Here is a 17,312-nt window from a genome sequence, read left to right on the forward strand (position 1 = left end):
TTTTGTTTTCATGTAATATAATATATGCAAAAATAAAAACTATATACCTTGATTTCATTCACATATGAATATATTTTCTTAGTTGAAGGTACCTTGCTAAAGGCTATTGTTAATGATTTTAAAATTTTCTAATAAGTTTGTGCATGTATCAAAATTACGAGATGTGGCCTAGAACTCAATTTTCCATTTTTGAAATCAAGTGGAACAACTTTATGGATCCAATTGAATATGTAATGGTTGATATTGGGAGTGGTACTTTATTTTTTATATCTGATAATATTTATTTTGTGAGTATCTATTAATTATGAAAGATTAATATTTATGTACGGAAAAAAAAAATTATTATTATCTAAATATTTTTATATGAGAAATGAGATTTATGATCAAATATTTTTGATTCAAAAATGATATACGGCAAAAAAATCTATTATTGATCGAAATATTTTTATATACGAAAAAATATATTATTAATCTAAATATTTTTTTCTTTTTTAGCCTTCTATTTAAAATAAATATATTATGTAAGCAAATGCGCATAACAGACCAGAACCCGTGCGCATGCACGGGTTTGTTACTAGTTAGGAATGAACTTTTGAAATAACTTTTGAGAATTATTTAATTATAATTTATTAATATTGATATTTTGGGGGTAAGGGGATCATACCCCGACCTCAACAAAATAAACACGGAGAAAATTTTACCATCTAGCTACGAAATTTCTTATGATAATCTATGACAATAGAAAATTTTAACTTTATGATGGAATAACGAATAAATGTATGGTTTGAATAGATACACAACAAATGCTGCACATAAGGAACAAGAAAGAAGGGACCACATGGGTTGATATAAGGGTGGAAGAAATTCATATGTTTTGCTTTAATTGTGTGTGGCTTAATAGGCCATAATGAAGAATTCTACAATTTAAAAAATCAAAAGATTTTGGTCCCTGGCTCATCTTATTAGAATATGGGAGAAAAATCAAAGTCTCATATGAATAAGTCCACAATAGTAATCCTATGAATTCACTTAATTAAGGCAATCATAGTCTCATTCTAGAAGCTATTCTAAGAAAATTTGGAAAAGTTTCAATATCAAAAAACATCATTTCTCAATCTATAGTAGCAAGGAAATTGGCTCAGGTTTACGATAATCATATTTTCATTGACATATAAACACATGATAATAAAAGAAAGTGTATTTAAGACCAATCGAAAGACATCATCAACACAATATCTAATCAAACGATAGACACCTCTAGGAGGACCAGGCAAGAGTTATAAGGATTATTAGTTGGAACTGTCGAAGGTTAGGAAACTTTCAAACAATTAGAGTTTTGAAGAAACTCCTCCTTAACTGGCATCCTGACATCCTTTTCTTATCTAAAGGTAATTTAACCCTCAATTCTTTAGGAAAATTTTCTTTAATTTTTCTCTTAATATGCCCAATTTCTATGTTCAATACTGCTCCACCTCCCGTGGAGGTAAAACAGAAGGTCTGATCCTAATGTGGAACAATGTTGTCGCTATGAATATTTGTGATTCCCGTAACAATTTCATTGATGGCTATTTTACCCATGTTTATCATGCTAATACTTCTAGAATCTGGAACTTATGGTTACCCTAACCATTCTAATAAGTATTTGACATGTTCTCTCATTTCTGACTTTTATTATTCTAATAATAAGGATAATTAGATTGTGTGTTGTGACTTTAACATGGTCAAAGCTTCTAATGAAAAACAGGGTGGTAAACCTATTGATTACCATATTACCAATATTTTCAGTAACAATATAACTAATTGTATTCTCAATGATATTTTTATGTTAGGGACATTTACACTTAGGCTACCAATCAAATTGACATAACTTTATACTAGCACTACAAGAAAAAAGCCATATTGTGACACTCATTTACAGTGACGACTCACTATTTGTCACTAAATACTACTTTTACCTACAATTTTACTCTATCACGAATATTTGTCACTAAATACCACTTTTACCTACAACTTTAAGGTCAACTCGTTTATCTGGATATTTATTCATCCGAACTGTACTTACTGTCCAAACCTCCATTAGTTTACTTTGCATCTATATGTTTTTCATCACCTAACAAATTAGTACTAACTGGTTGTCCCTTTTTTTCTTCAGAGATGGGTGGCACTACCGGGTGAACTTCCAATTATTGATGATACCGAAGTAGATGATTGACTTCCTCTCTTTGTTGTTCTCCAGGGTGAATGTCTATTCTTATATTTGTTGTATACAGGTATGTAGTCTACCAACTTATATTTTATATGCAAATCTGTAATTCTTTTCACACTTCGGTGTCTTAATATAGAGATCTTTCAATGTCAAAATAAAAAACACTTCACAGCTTTTCACAATTTATAGTCGCAGACTGAACAGTTCGGTTTTGTGTTTTATTTTTTATTTTGATTGTTTTCTTGGACTAATTTTAGGATATGATCAATAAATATGCATGCCCTTAGCTATGACCACAACAGTTGTTAGCATTTTCCTGCACTGTTCCAAGAAAAACACATCTTAAAGCTTCACACGTTAAGGCAATGTAGGATTTTCTGTAATATGCGACACTTGGAGATAACAATGCACAGGAAATAAACACATTAATTTGTTCCCTGATTTTGTTGTCTTAGTTTGTAGTTTCAACCTTTATACACTCATTCTATTTCATTGTTTATAGCAGTGACACTAACTAGTAAACAAATATGAAAATGTTGTAGTAAAACTATGAAATACTGGACATTATAATGGTGTAGTAGGACTATGAAATACTGGACATTATAATTGAGAATTCGATGCCATGAGTTTATGTGCTTTATAGATATTTCATAAATTGTAATTTTGTGAGTTGTAATTTTGATCAATATTTATCTATTATTTAAATTGATGAGGAATTGGTGCATTATATAAGGCTATATAAAACTATTTACTAGTTTAATTGTTTTTTTTTGACAAACTAGTTTAATTGATTTAATCTTCTATTAAGTAATTTTGATCAATATTTATTTATTATTTCAGGAAAAATTTAGATGCAGAGACATGGAAGTGAAGATAGAAGAACATTCAAAGTTGTGAATACATCAATATACAAATATAAGAAAAAGGAATTTTATTTTATTTTGTGTGAAAATTCAAATATAGAAAATCGTAAGATGGAGTTGGATATATACTAAGATGTTAAGGATATGATTTATTTTGGAATTAGTTTTTATCAATATAATATGAAATCAATCTTTTTATATTGAACTATTTGAATTTATTTAATAGAAAATGGTATAATAATTTAATTTTAGTTATTTAGCTTTGTCATGGTTCAAAATGCAATGGAAAACATTTTAAATGAGTAATTTTTATTTTAATAGTAATATTTTTCAATTATATTAAAAACTGAATTGATAAATTTATTATATTTTTATATAATAAAAATCATATTATTTGAAGTTCTAGTGATTGCTAAAAGAAAACAATCTGTAGGTATAGCATAGTATATTGTGACATTTTGTAACTGTAGAAAAAAACTTAACCGTAGCTAAAAGTTATTGTGATATTCAATTTGGTGTCACACCACGCCCCCTTAAAGTTGACGCCAAAGGTGGGTGTCACTCAAAGACCAATAGACATTTACCTGCAGAATATTGACTTTTAGTGACACTTTTTGAGTGTCACCGAAAATCAATTTTCTTGTAGTGTACCCATACTTGATAAATTTTTAGTCTCTAACAAGTGGAATAAAAATTACCAAAATTAATCTAATACTCATCTTCTTACATACTATTTTGATCACATCCTATCCTATATTTTTGTCCTAATAATTACTGCAGGTCTAAACAAAACAACAGAAACAAAGGCATAAAGTTTGTAAAGATGTGGACATCAACAAGGTTATATATGATGATTTTCAAAGATATTTTACTCTTAATGATGTTAGCCAATCTATTAACCAAATGAACGGTTAATTACTAGGATATTGTGAGTAATGATATCAGAAACTCACCCTTAGCATACTCAATGATGATGGTAATGTTTCTAATCTCAATTAAACATATATTTTTCATATCCTCTATGTTAATCATCTTATAAAAGCCATTGGTTTTTGTTCTATTTCCCTGTCTAATGTCTCTTAATATTATCACGAAAACTATAGATAATAGGATAAAACCTATGTTAAACACTATTATTAATCCTTACCAAAGTGCTTTCATTCATGGTAAGTTAATTACTTATAATATCATTCCTACTTTTAAATTTTTTCATTCTCTTAACCAAAACAAAAGTGCCAAAAAGGGTCTTGTTGGCTTGAAGCTGGATATAGCTGAAACCTATGATAAACTAGAGTGTTCTTTTATCAATAATACTTTATAAGTCATGGGCTTCCCTCAAAAGATTACTAGAACTGTCATGAATTGTGTGGACTTAATTTATTTCTGTATTCTCATAAATGGCAGCACTTTTGATTGCTTTAAGCTTACTAAAAGCATAAGACAATGGGACTTTTGGAACAAGTTTGATTATGCAACTAATCCTTGAGTTTTGATGATAACTACTCCCTCTGTTCCTTTTTAAGTGTCATTTTACCATAAAGTTCTTCAATCATGATAGTTGATTGTTAGAGTTATTTTTTCTATTATACCCTCATTTATTTTCTCTTTCCAAATAAATTCAATCATCACTCTCAATGATTAATTAAGGGAATTATTGAAAAGTAAGGATATAATTGACAAATAATAACATCAAACTATAAAAACGACACTTAAAAAGGAACAGAAAGAGTAGTATACAATGTAATGAGAACAATTTTGTACTCTAACGTTTTGTTAAGTGCGCATGATCGGATAATTAGTTCGGGACTCTATGCTAGCAAGTTGTGGACTCTGGACTAGGGAAAATTCTGGACTTTGATTGAGCAACTCTGAACCAATGATGAATACAAGATGTGTTTACAAGAAAATCTACATCTAAAAGCATCAAATCAAATCATGAAAGGATCTTATCCAAATGACTCTGATTCAACACTTTAAAGCCTCAACATTCTCAAAGCTCTGAAGACACTATGATCAAGCGTCAACAGTTTTTTTCAGAAGCCTCTCACTTAAGAAGTTAACTAAAGACAGAAAGTAACTCTCAACTCTGATCAAGCTTCAAAAATTTATCAGAAGCCTCTGACTCAAGAAGTTATTTAAAGAGAAAAAGTGACTCTGAACTTTGATTAAACTTCAACAACTTATATTCATAAGCCTCTGACTTAAGATGTTATCCATGAAGGAAGAAAGTGTGGAAATATTATAATAATACGAAATCATTATCCTCTACGCTACTCTGCAAAAGGATTATGCGTCAGTACCAACTTTTTCACACGTCCCATTATCTATTCTATTGCTGCAAGCGCCACTCAAGTCTAGTACTAGCTAACATATCTAACAACTATATTCTTTGTGGATACTCATTATTTTTTTCTCCAACAAATCTATTTATTTATCTATAAAAAGAGGATTTGGAAGGATGAAAAGTATGAGTGTCAAGCTGCACAAACAAAGATACACACAAGAAAAAAAAATGTGTGTAAGAGTTCATGAAAGCATATACAATTGCGAAAAAGAAATGAAGAAGATCAGTGAAGATGTACACCGAAGAAATACATGGAACAGAAGAAATAAGCTAACACGATGCAAATGGAAGCAAAAAGAATATTCCGTAAGAAAAAAGAGAGCAAGTGTTAAGAAGATCTTCAAGAACAACAAAGAGAGAAGCACTTAAGAGTTTTACATTTCAAATCATCTATGAAGTGTTGTCTTTTAAATCTTAAATCTGTGTAATTTGCTTTTGTAGAAACAATTATGAATACAGACATTGTATTTAACTAGTTGGTTAAAGTTTCTTGAGTGACTAGTTTAGTCAGAATACTCAAGATGTCATTGACAGTTTGTCTTTGAGTTGTAAGTTCCTTAAGTGACTAAGTTTAGTCAGAATACTTGAGATGTCATTGACAGTTTGTCATACCGGATGCCCCTTGTCTAAGCTTTGTTATGCTGATAAAACTTAATACTCCTAATTTCATTTTATAGTCGCCTTCACTAAGCTCTTTTGAAGTCTTTAATAGATGAAAGAATAATCTTTCTCTTTGCCATAAGTCAATCTCCAGATAACATAATCACAAAGCAAATTTTATTCCGATACATTAAGAACTTCACAAAAAAGCACCATCTCCCCTAATATACCTTGTATCTACCTCACACACTCAATATTTAGAGTTGAGTACCACAACAATGAGGTTTCTTGGTTCAAGGTTGAAAGTGATTGGTTGTCAGAAATAATTTCACACAACACTATTAGATCTCACAAGAACAACTTTCTATGAAGTTTTTCTCAAGGTTGGAACAAGTGAATAAGTGTTTTTTGATTGGAAGAACACACACGTGTTTCTTAGAATTATGTAAGTATGGATTTCAATTTCTAATGAAATTTTCTATCTTTTAGAAAATGTTCATCAACATTGGTTGTATATTGGAGAAATGACCAAAAAACGATTTATATATGTGCTAGAGGTTAAGCACAAAATAGGTGAGAAAATGAAAAATAAATTTCCCGAGTCAAATCATATTATTTTGATTTGAAGCAAATGAAATAATGACTTGAATCATATTATTTTGATTTCAAAATTTATTTGAATATGATTCGAGTCAAGAAGAGGTGTGATTCGAGTCTAGGAGTTTCGTTATCCGAATCACACATTTCCTTGATTCAAGTTAACTAGTCAATGACAAAATCCATATTTCAAATTGTGTTTTGATTAAAATTAGCCATATATTTGATTCAAATCAAGCTTAAAAAACTTCTTGTTTTAAGCTTTCTTGCAGACATAGAATTTTGACTTTGACAAACCTACTCAAACTAAAAAACACATTATAATGGATTTAAAGATTTTATTGGGAGAGAGGATGGACAAGGTACAATCTAATCAAATAATCAACTTACACACAAATTGAAAGAATAACAAATCACATTACAGATATAAAAAATAATATAGAACATCAAAATAAAAATGATACCAACTGAGCAATTTCACCCTCCCCATATTTTATGTTTGGAAAATTTAAGATATTATTTGATTTGAACAATTTAACTTGATTCTGATTATTCATCAATACAAAATCGATACATACCTCTCGAGACAGATGATGCATTCACTCTCGAGCTCTTAAAGCTCCTAATGCATTCAACACTACGCGTAAATACGACAGACATCTCATAAGTTCCCTTGTCTGGGTATAAGCAAACCAAGCCAGCAGATTATTTCTTTTCAAGCAACTGAATTCAAACAGCATTGTGAAAACTAGGCAAAAATAAGCACTTAAAACATCTATACCTATAACATTTCACCTTTTTCAAGTTAAAATATAGCCACTACACTAGAAAATGAAAACCTTGTATCTCCAAACTCCAAATTGATAGTAAAAAACCAAATCAAACTCATCTAGAAACCAAAGCAAAAACCAAACCAGCAGACAACCCAACAACACAAACAAACGAAACCCCTCTAACCCTAACAAACAAAACATTCAACTGCTTAACAACCTGAAGCGTCAGTGTAAGAATCTGCAACCTACCTTGTTCCTCCATCTTCTTAAAGAATCTCATCGGCTTCAACGACTGACGCAGCATGAACGCCAGAGAAAACGGAAACGCAAAAGCCAATAAGCTCTGCACAGAAACCTCAGTGATAGGCGAAGATCTAGTTATGTATGTGATCCAGCCTCCAACACCGAGCTGAACGAGACCCATTAGTGCTATCACCCTGCTTAGTGAATAGATGTTCTTCATCATTGTTTCGAGAATTTCACGTGTCTCGTTGGCGAGGGGGGAGAGGTCGCGTTCTACTGTTGGGCCTTCGATTTCTTGGTGTTTGAAGTTTGGGTTTTCGCTTGGGTATGGACTTGGGTTTGGGTTTGGGGTTGGGTCTGAGGCTTTATCAGAATCTGATGATGATGATGATGATGGGTTGTTGGTTGAGAAGAAGATGGGTTTAGGGTAGAAGTTTGAAACTTGGTGGGATGAAAAGGGAGTGAGATTGAAATGGGAAGTGGGTTTGGGAGGGGTTGTTGTGAATTGGGAGAAGTGATGAAAGGTGAAAAAAGAAGATGGGTTTTGGGGTAAGGGTTTAGAGATTGGAGATTGAGGGTTTGTTGGAGATGGTGATGGAGGTGGGAAATGACAGGGTTTTAGGATGGAGGAAGTTAATCTTAACCTTCGTGAAATGATGGCGGCCATTGGAGGAGTATGATCTGAGAGAGAGAGAGAGAGAGAGAGAGAGAGAGGAAATTTGCGAATATTGTGCTGAGCAATGTCTAAGCAAGAGAAGGTGTGTTTTTTTTTTGGAGATTGGGTTTTGATTTTGATGTGAGAGGTTAGTCTAGCAAAAAGGCCTAAGCCCATATAAATATTTTATCCCAAAACTAGAACACTAGTTAATGTTTGAAGAATTCAAACTCATACCCCCTACATATATGGAGATGTCTTTATTAATCATGTGCTTTTAATTGTTATTTACTAATTATTTTTTTATAAATAAGAGGGCTAAAGCCCAAAAGAAAGAAAAGCTACACAGCTACCACTCTAAAGGATAGATAAACCAGAGAATCTTTGTTACTTACTAATTAGAATAACTAAAATAATAATTATAATTAACGTAACAGAAATTCAATGCTAGAGAGAAAAGTCTATAATATAAAATAAAGGACAAAAAACTAATATAAGAGTTTGTTTAGTAAGATAGATTTTTGAACTTATAGCTTATGGCTTATAGCTTATAAGCTCAAATGACAATTTAGACTCGTTTGGTAACGGTCTTGTCATCACGAGCTTATAATTTATTTTGCTAGTTTATAGCTTATTTTTCAGACGCTATTTCAAAAATAGCGTTTTTGCTTATAGCTTATAGCTTATCATTTTTTTCTTTTTTATCCTTGTTATTTTAACAAAACTCCACTTTTACCCTTTATAATTTATTTTAATTTAAAATGAAATAATTACGTATTAAATAACTTTTATGTCATTTTACATTTATAAGTTAGTTGAACCGCTAATTTACCAAACACTTCAATTAGCTTATCAACTATCAGTCTCAACCATCAACTATAAGTTATAAGCTATTGTTGAAGCGGTAAAGCAACAAAAGTTTTAGAAATATTTATCCGGGAAATTATCGTCTCCACAGAGATTAGTGCATTGAACTGCCGTTCGATAAGTCTCGTGTTTATGAGTTTGGGTTAAAATGAGTTTAAAGTAAATTACGGGAATTAAACTATGAACAAGAACAAGAATTTCATTATTCGGACAATAGAGACTCTCGAGATTTGGAACTCATATACCCGTTAAATACTTAAACTTACTACTCAGTTGAAATCAACCTAAACTACTAATCAACATCATCACGTATCACTCACACGGAGGTTATGTCTAACACAAAGTGAGACAACGACCGTATTGCTCGCGTCGACGATCTCTCAGCACAACACGAGCAACACATAAGCATTAAGAACCGACACTAAAGTGAATACTAAGTTCTAATCTATCTCTAGAGTTAAAACCTAATAAATGTTCTTCCTAAACCCGAATTCGAATCATCCATCTCTGCAACAATCCAAACCCATATAGAGAAAGCAATCACTAATGAAGATTTGTAATGAAAGCATTAAACAACACCATGAGCAATAAATATACATATAAACAAAGCATACTTACAACAAAACCCCAACATAAATGGTTACAAAGAGAAAAAAGGAAGAGAAGAAAACTCAATTTCTCGCGGTGTCAAACACAATCCACTAAGCTCCCGACCCCGGATCATCCATGAGCAAGCCATAAATGTTGTTTTCTAAGCTCTAATGTACAAAAAATGAAGGTGATAATTTTGAGAACAAATACCCCAAAGCATAACCCTAAGAAATCTGATTTTTCCCTATTTAATGACTTTCCAAACTGCCCAGACCGCGCCGCGAAATTCCGCGCTTAGCCCGCTCAATAGAAAATTAAAATCTTATTTTGGCCATATCATGAGAACCATAACTCCGATTTGCGCCCGGTTCGAAGCGTTGGAAAGCTTATTCCAGGATATATCTAATAATGAATAAATATAAATGAAATTGATGATTTTTCTCATATTTGTTTTGAGCCTTATCAGCCGATGAACTGCTTAAAATCGCGTGTTTGAAGTCGTGTCTTCGACACTTTATTGATTGTGCTCCAAATACGCATCAATACCTACAAAAAGACACAAAAACTATCAAACAGTATAAAAGTATATAAAAATACAACTATTCACAAAGTATACGGATTTACAAACAAAACAGAGAATTATTCAAACGGTATTAACAAAAAGTATCGATAAGTGCAACAAATTATATACACAAAATAACGATATTTTTGCACTTATCAACTATCAGACATTAACCATAACCTATAAACTATCAGCTAGCTTAACAGGAAACCGCTATTTTTATCAAACAAACCCTAAAAGTCCACCACGAGATAAGCATAATGTTTGAAATAGGTGTATAAACATGAGATCATATGGACGCAAAATATTTGACTACGTGTTGTAGTTCGCCAATAATCATAGAAAATCTCATATCAGAAGGTTTGACATTGTGAAATCTTTAAAAATGAGAATATGGGTTAGTCTTCACAGGTCATGAGCCGACTGAAATGAGCATGTGATACTTTAATGTACTACTTTATGTATCTCTCTCCAACTACATATGAATTTGTCGTCACGAGAGTTATTTCAACTACCTGGTGAACACTAGAATGGTAATCTAATCCAATCAACATCTACATCAAAATTAGCACAATCTATAAGTCGTGGTGGTACATATCATGGGTATCCAAATTATTGTAGGCACCTATTAGGCAAGTAAGAAACTATATGGCCACACTTGCCAAGAGAATCCATAAATAAACATATATCATCCAAAAGAGTGACTTATTTATGAGACTCAAATTGACACCATATGAAACCTTGATGTGTAAGACCATCTATCACACCTTTAATTTGATCAACCTTAAGATTTCAACTATTGTGAAAAGTAACGCGATATCCAGTTTGTTACTATAACTAATAGTTTGTGGTAGCAAGTAGCTAACTTACCATCACACCCTTTGTTATTAGGACTATCATCTTTGGTAAAATTATTATTCTAACTTTGATGAAATATACATTTTGTAGTAATGGAATTATCAGTGGACCTAGGGTTTTTATCTAGTTTTAAGGTGAGATCTTTTAGCCTGATGGTTTCACTACTTCAAAATGAAGACAATACCTTAACATCGGGGGATGCTACAATTGTAAACCTTTGACTCATTAAAACTATTCTTCATATTTTGATATAGCTTCAAGTAGAATTGTCTTTGAGGACGTGTAAGGTAGCTCAAAATTTATCACATTACAAATCATATTTTTAAATAAGATCTCATAAAATTTTTGTTGTCGTTAAAATGTAATTAAATAAGACCTCTAATTATTTTGTCATAGTTTAAAACACTGACTTCAAATCTTCGTATTAATTTTTTTAAAAATAGCTTGATAAGATGGCCTAATATTTTATGGTGATAAAGGCTTTTGTCATTGCAATCAAGATAATCTCCTTTTTGTCATTATTCTTGGAGTCTTTTTTTCATCTTCTTTGTTACTTGTCATGTTGCCCATAGTATAAAATCTATTTGAATATGATAGAAATGGGTGATTCCTCTAGAACTTTCGTAAGTCTAGAAATGGATGATTCCTCTAGAACTTTCGTAAGTAGGACTTTAGGAGTTAACTACAAGACTAGAGTTGACTATAAGACCTCCTAAAAAAGCACATCTGAATGTATGTAATTTACCTTTCAATGGTTTAGAACGACGACAATTCCTCTAATATGATATTCTCTCTTCTTTTATTAGTGCATGCATTATAATGGTCAATATCCAAACAAAGTAATTATGTATGACAAAATATCATAACTATCTTTTATATGATTAATTAATAACGAATATTAAAAATTAATTAATAATTAACTATTTAGCAAAGATATACTCATACATAACCTTATTTTTCCAACTCTTACAAAGTGATATTTCATCAATAACAAAAAAAAAAAAAATGAACCATATGATTAATTCCTCATGTCTTCCCAAACATAAACACCAATACACATGTGTCTATTATGCATGAAAATTCAAGTAGTAGACAACAAACGAAAAGACAGGGACACCAATGAATGAACCAAGAGAAGAAGCATCACTACTGCTTGGTTCTGGAGCTGGAGCTGAGGCTGGGGCCTCACCATGGTGGTGGTGATCATGAGCAAGAACAGTGCTTATGGCAGCTAAGAAGACAACAACAAAAACAATCTTCATATCCATTGTGTATTTAATTAGTACTAGTATGTTGGTTACACAAAAGAATATGAAAATTGAAATGAATTGGATTTATGGGAAGATTAATTTATATAGTCGGCAAGAGACAGACTTTGATTTTGATATTAAATATTTCAGATTCGTATGCACCAATTAATATTGAAGATTATTTTCCTTGAAAAAAAGAAGTTAATATCGAAATTTGTTTCCTATAGAATAAATGAATAAGATCTCAAATTTTAATAAATCAGCTAACACCAAATCTGTTTCACAATGTCCATTGAGATTATAAAATTATAGAGAATATTTTATGTTAGAGTGATGGTTTGAAATTTTAATTTTCAATTAATTTCGTCATCTTAGACATAAAGAGGTTAGAAAGATATTTAGAGCCTCTTTAAATAAATTTTGGTTTTTAGTTTTTAAAAATTTGATAATCTTATTTTTAAAAATTGTTTTAGCGATACAAAATGAAAAAACATTTTTTGATAAACTTATTTCAAAAATATATTTTATGAATTAAATAAAAAGAGAAATTGTTTTATAATAGTTTTTTTAATATACTTCATTTTAGATATAATTTAAAATATTTATAATATGATATTTATTATATTAATTTTTATATAAAATTTATGATATATTTTAAAAATATTTTTTAATATTTTTAAATAAGTATATTTATATATGCGGGGTGATACTAAAATATTCATGCTTACATTTAATATGCTCTATTTTATTTACCTTTATATTTATATCCATGGTACAAAAATTAATCAGTGAATTCAAGTAAGTTGAAAATGACGGTAAGAGGTAACTGTACATATTAAGTTGGATAACTATTATCTGGTTATTCAACTAAACGGTGGTTGAACTTCAGTTGACCCAAAAAAGACAATAGTAAATAAATTCACATTTGTGTGTACTTTCTTCTCCAAATAAATAAAAGCAACTAGTTTTCTTAGGTGTTGTAAATGCTTAAATAAAAGTTTTCGATCAATCTTGTGTGTATGTGATGATCATCATTATTCTAAAATTCCTTAATTTGATTGTCCCGAACAAAAGGGATGGAAAATTAAAAACAGCGACTTAAGTTCAAAGCATAGTTAGAGATGTATTTGAAATAGGAGACTTTGGTTTGTATTTCTGCTACAGTTTGTGTTCTTGTAATACTTATGATTTCAAGCAAGTACAAGGAAAAATAGGTCTTAGCTAATTAGAACAAAAACTCGCGTATGAGTAGGTGATTTATTTTCATAAGTTTTTGCAAAACTAAACCGTTTGGCCTGAAAATTGCTTATGCAGGCTATGTTGCTTGAGGATCAGCAACAATTCTAGTTTGGGGGAGGTTGATAAGTAGTATTCATATCGCTTATTGTATGTGTTTAGCAGCATTTATTATGTATTCTTTCCTTGTTTTATTTTGCTTTTATGCGATTTTGGTGTGTTCTTATTGTTTCCAGATAATAAGGGAGTTCAGACTAAACTAAAGCGAAAAAAAATCAAAAATCATGCAAAAAGAATGTCTTTCCATGCACAAAGCCTGAGGGAAACACGGTTGAGTCGTGTCCGTTGACACATGCCATGTTAGCTTGAAGCGCCTTGCCCATACATCAGATCATGGGACAACACGGGCATGTCGTGTTCCCTGAAACAGGTCGTGTTGTTCCCAGACTTCCCCCTATATTTTTAGAGAATAACACAAGAAGGTAGTGTTTTTTGACATTGCACGTATTCATCTCAACAACCGTAATACCAACTGTAACACCCCATACATAACTGACTAGTATATTATGCATGAAACGTTAAAATTGATATTGAGTACATACAAAAGCCATAGTTATAGAAAGATCCATATAAAATACAACATGAAATCCTATTAAGAATTACAAAAAATGTGTCTTCGATGGATCTGCACAGCGGGAAGATGAGATCAGACGAGATCTCCGAGCCGTCATCACTTCCAAGTCTTCAGTCCAAACCTGCTACTGATCAAACGCTACTAAACTGCACCTGAAAAAAATATAAGTTGATTGGGGTGAGATTACTAAATCTCAGTGAGCCTCCCTATCTTAAGGGTTTGCTCGGTTCTACAAGGTACATGCATCATAAAAAGATTCACCTAGAATCCGGGGTTATGCCTCACGTTTAGGTGCAAATACAAACAAGAGTATCACCACAATTGGAAGTCCCTTAACTATCCAATGAGGCGTTCAATAAAACAACAATTCACAATATGCAAACTCACATCCTTATGTGAGGAATCAAGGAGTTATACCCATCTAACTAGGCTACCTCTGCCACGTACCCTCGATGAGTATCCAAGTACATATATGTCGAAAGACTTGCACAAGCACACCGCACGATGAATTCGGGTCATTCCTATATGGAATTCCACCCGAGATGAGTTAAGTTGTACCATTGCCTACGTGGCATTTACAACCTCATCACCAAGCACGCCAGTGAGTTACCAAGTGGGAAACGCCATTAAAGACCCCGGTCTTGCTTCCACTGCAATGGTATTCATCCTTTATACGCAAGTGAGTAAACAGGTGCAATACATTCTCTTCGACGTACAAGCCCACCGGGAGAAAGCCTAGTAACACTGTCTAATTGACGTTACTAGAGGCAAGTAATTCAGTGATTGCCTACGTGGCATCACCCACTTACCATACTAATCACGTAGGTGAGTTACCAAGTGGGAAACGCCATTAAAGACCCTCACTTGCTTCCACCGCAATAGTAGCTCAGGTAACGCAAAATATACGGATATAGACACGTATATACAACAGGCATAAAGCCAAATAATCCATGGTATATAATACATAACACAAACGCCACACGGGCTACCAATGGGCATCCACATAGAGGGTAAACAGGATTTACTATCCTAGTAGTACGGTTATACTCCGATTCACGCATATTCAACCAAGGCAAGTTCACAAAAATCAAGCATCCGAACGTCCAACCGGAACGACGGGAAAACAATTTACATTGTATTATATGCACATAATATTAGACAAAATCCATCGTATAAATATCATGTCATTTGTACATACTCGTCACATGTGAGTTAAATATGTTTCGATCATGGAATATATTAAACATAATCAAACCATATAATTATTTAGAACGTACATGGACACACATTAGTCTCATAACAAAGAGGCTTCCGGTTCCCGACATGGAACGGAACTGCACTCAGGGGAATTAAACATACCATTCTTGATTCTATAAATGTTAATCCGACATCATGTAACTAAACATCCATTTTCTATAAATTTTAAATCAATTAAAAGCTTTATATCTAAGCATATTCATAAAGATCATTAAAAGACCTTTCCAACGCTTCTGACCGGGCTTCATTTCGAGTTACGAAACTCAAGTTATGATCAAAACAATAAAAGCTATTTTCCTGTCAGTAAGCAATCGATTTGCATCTTACTGCAATCGATTTACACCTGTAGCAGAGCCCAAAAATGACATTTTCAGGAAGGAAAATCGATTTACAACCCATGCAAATCGATTTGCTACTGAAGCAGAGTCAAAAAACGTATTTTCCTGCATAAAACCAGTTCCAAACCATCCTAAAACATTCCTAAGGTTCCCTAATGATCCAAATTCGAACTCCATCATGTATCATCATTCTACAACATATAATCACATCAAAGAACACATACTTTATCCATTAAACAAACATGCAATGATTTTTATCACACAAATCCCCAATTTTCCCCAAATTCCAATTTCCCCACAAAACCCCAAGTCTCTAACTAGAGACTCACCTTGCATCAATGGAGCTTTGGATGATGAACATGCTACAATTGAGCTCCTAACTTGACCAAAACTTCAACTCCAAATTCATCAAACCCGTATTCCACTTTACACCTATTTTCAGCATCCATTGATCAACTTCAAATGCGCTTATCTCCATCAATAAACAAGCTATGAGTGCGAATTAGTATACCAAATCAAAGATAATTTCGTTAGCTTTCCAAAACTTCAAGAATTACCTCAATCGGAGCTGTGAGCAGAGAGTTATGATCAGTTTAGTGAGGGCTGCCAAAAGGTTGCGAAAATGAAGGTGACGAGGAAGAACATAAGCTTCTCTTGCTCCCCTTCAACCATAAAAATCTGATGTGTAAGCCAAACAACACTTAAGCTCATGCACTTAAAGTCCAATGTCCATTATGTCCACATGCAAGCAATACATAAGTCCATTAAGCCCTCCAATTGAGTGGAAATTACCACCTTGCCACTTGGTTCAATTCCAATAATCTATCTTATTCTAACCACTCCACTAACTCTTACTAATAATCCTTCTTAGATTAATATAATCTAATATCAATATGCCTTCTAATCATCAGTTAACCATTTAAATGATAATTAACTTGTGTCGGAGAATCGGGGTATTACATTCTCCCCCCCTTAAATTGAATTCGTCCTCGAATTGTTTCCGGTCACCACGGAAACAACGTGTCCAAATCTATACCAACCAGGGGATGAAATGTTCCTTACATTTCTCTTCAGATAATCTCATTACTCTGTCTGAGGGTCATTCCATATGAAGAAACATAATCTGCCAAAACACCTGCGTCCCACTATGCATGGTTAGAACCTTGACTCTCAAGCAACACGTCTATCCAGATACTTCGTCTTGACATATCTGGGGAAAGATCCTTCCAGGGTCCTTGACCTTCACTGCTCTGCACTGAATCCCCAGAACTTCAGAAACTCTAATAATCCACTCATGTTGGATATCCTTCATTTCATTCTCTAATATGCTCACCCTCATTCGACAAACATTACTGATCCACTCAGCTCCTTGAATTACTTCCCGTTTGAGAATTACTGCCACAACGTCACTTCTGCGATAACACTTCAAATTTTTCTC

At 32.5% G+C, this 17,312-nt stretch overlaps 1 protein-coding gene and 1 long non-coding RNA gene across 4 annotated transcripts; both read right to left on the bottom strand.

The window, feature by feature from the left end:
* Positions 1-7,339: 7,339 nt before the first annotated feature.
* On the bottom strand, positions 7,340-8,379 carry LOC131616730 (uncharacterized). The gene has a single exon (XM_058888154.1). It carries the CDS (start codon positions 8,291-8,293, stop codon positions 7,496-7,498), a length of 798 nt encoding a protein of 265 aa, XP_058744137.1. The 5' UTR covers positions 8,294-8,379; the 3' UTR covers positions 7,340-7,495.
* A 5,364-nt stretch (positions 8,380-13,743) lies between these two features.
* On the bottom strand, positions 13,744-16,543 carry LOC131618433 (uncharacterized). 3 transcript variants are annotated; one of them, XR_009288845.1, is made up of 3 exons: positions 16,432-16,543; positions 16,204-16,341; positions 13,744-14,431 (listed from the first exon to the last, which is right to left on the bottom strand). It is a non-coding gene; the product is annotated as an uncharacterized LOC131618433 (long non-coding RNA). The 3 variants fall into 3 exon arrangements; XR_009288846.1 differs by having other exon boundaries at positions 16,204-16,346; positions 16,432-16,539; XR_009288844.1 differs by having other exon boundaries at positions 16,204-16,363; positions 16,432-16,537.
* Positions 16,544-17,312: the final 769 nt, after the last annotated feature.

This window comes from Vicia villosa, linkage group LG7 (assembly GCF_029867415.1).
Source record: "Vicia villosa cultivar HV-30 ecotype Madison, WI linkage group LG7, Vvil1.0, whole genome shotgun sequence".
Lineage (NCBI taxonomy): Eukaryota > Viridiplantae > Streptophyta > Magnoliopsida > Fabales > Fabaceae > Vicia > Vicia villosa.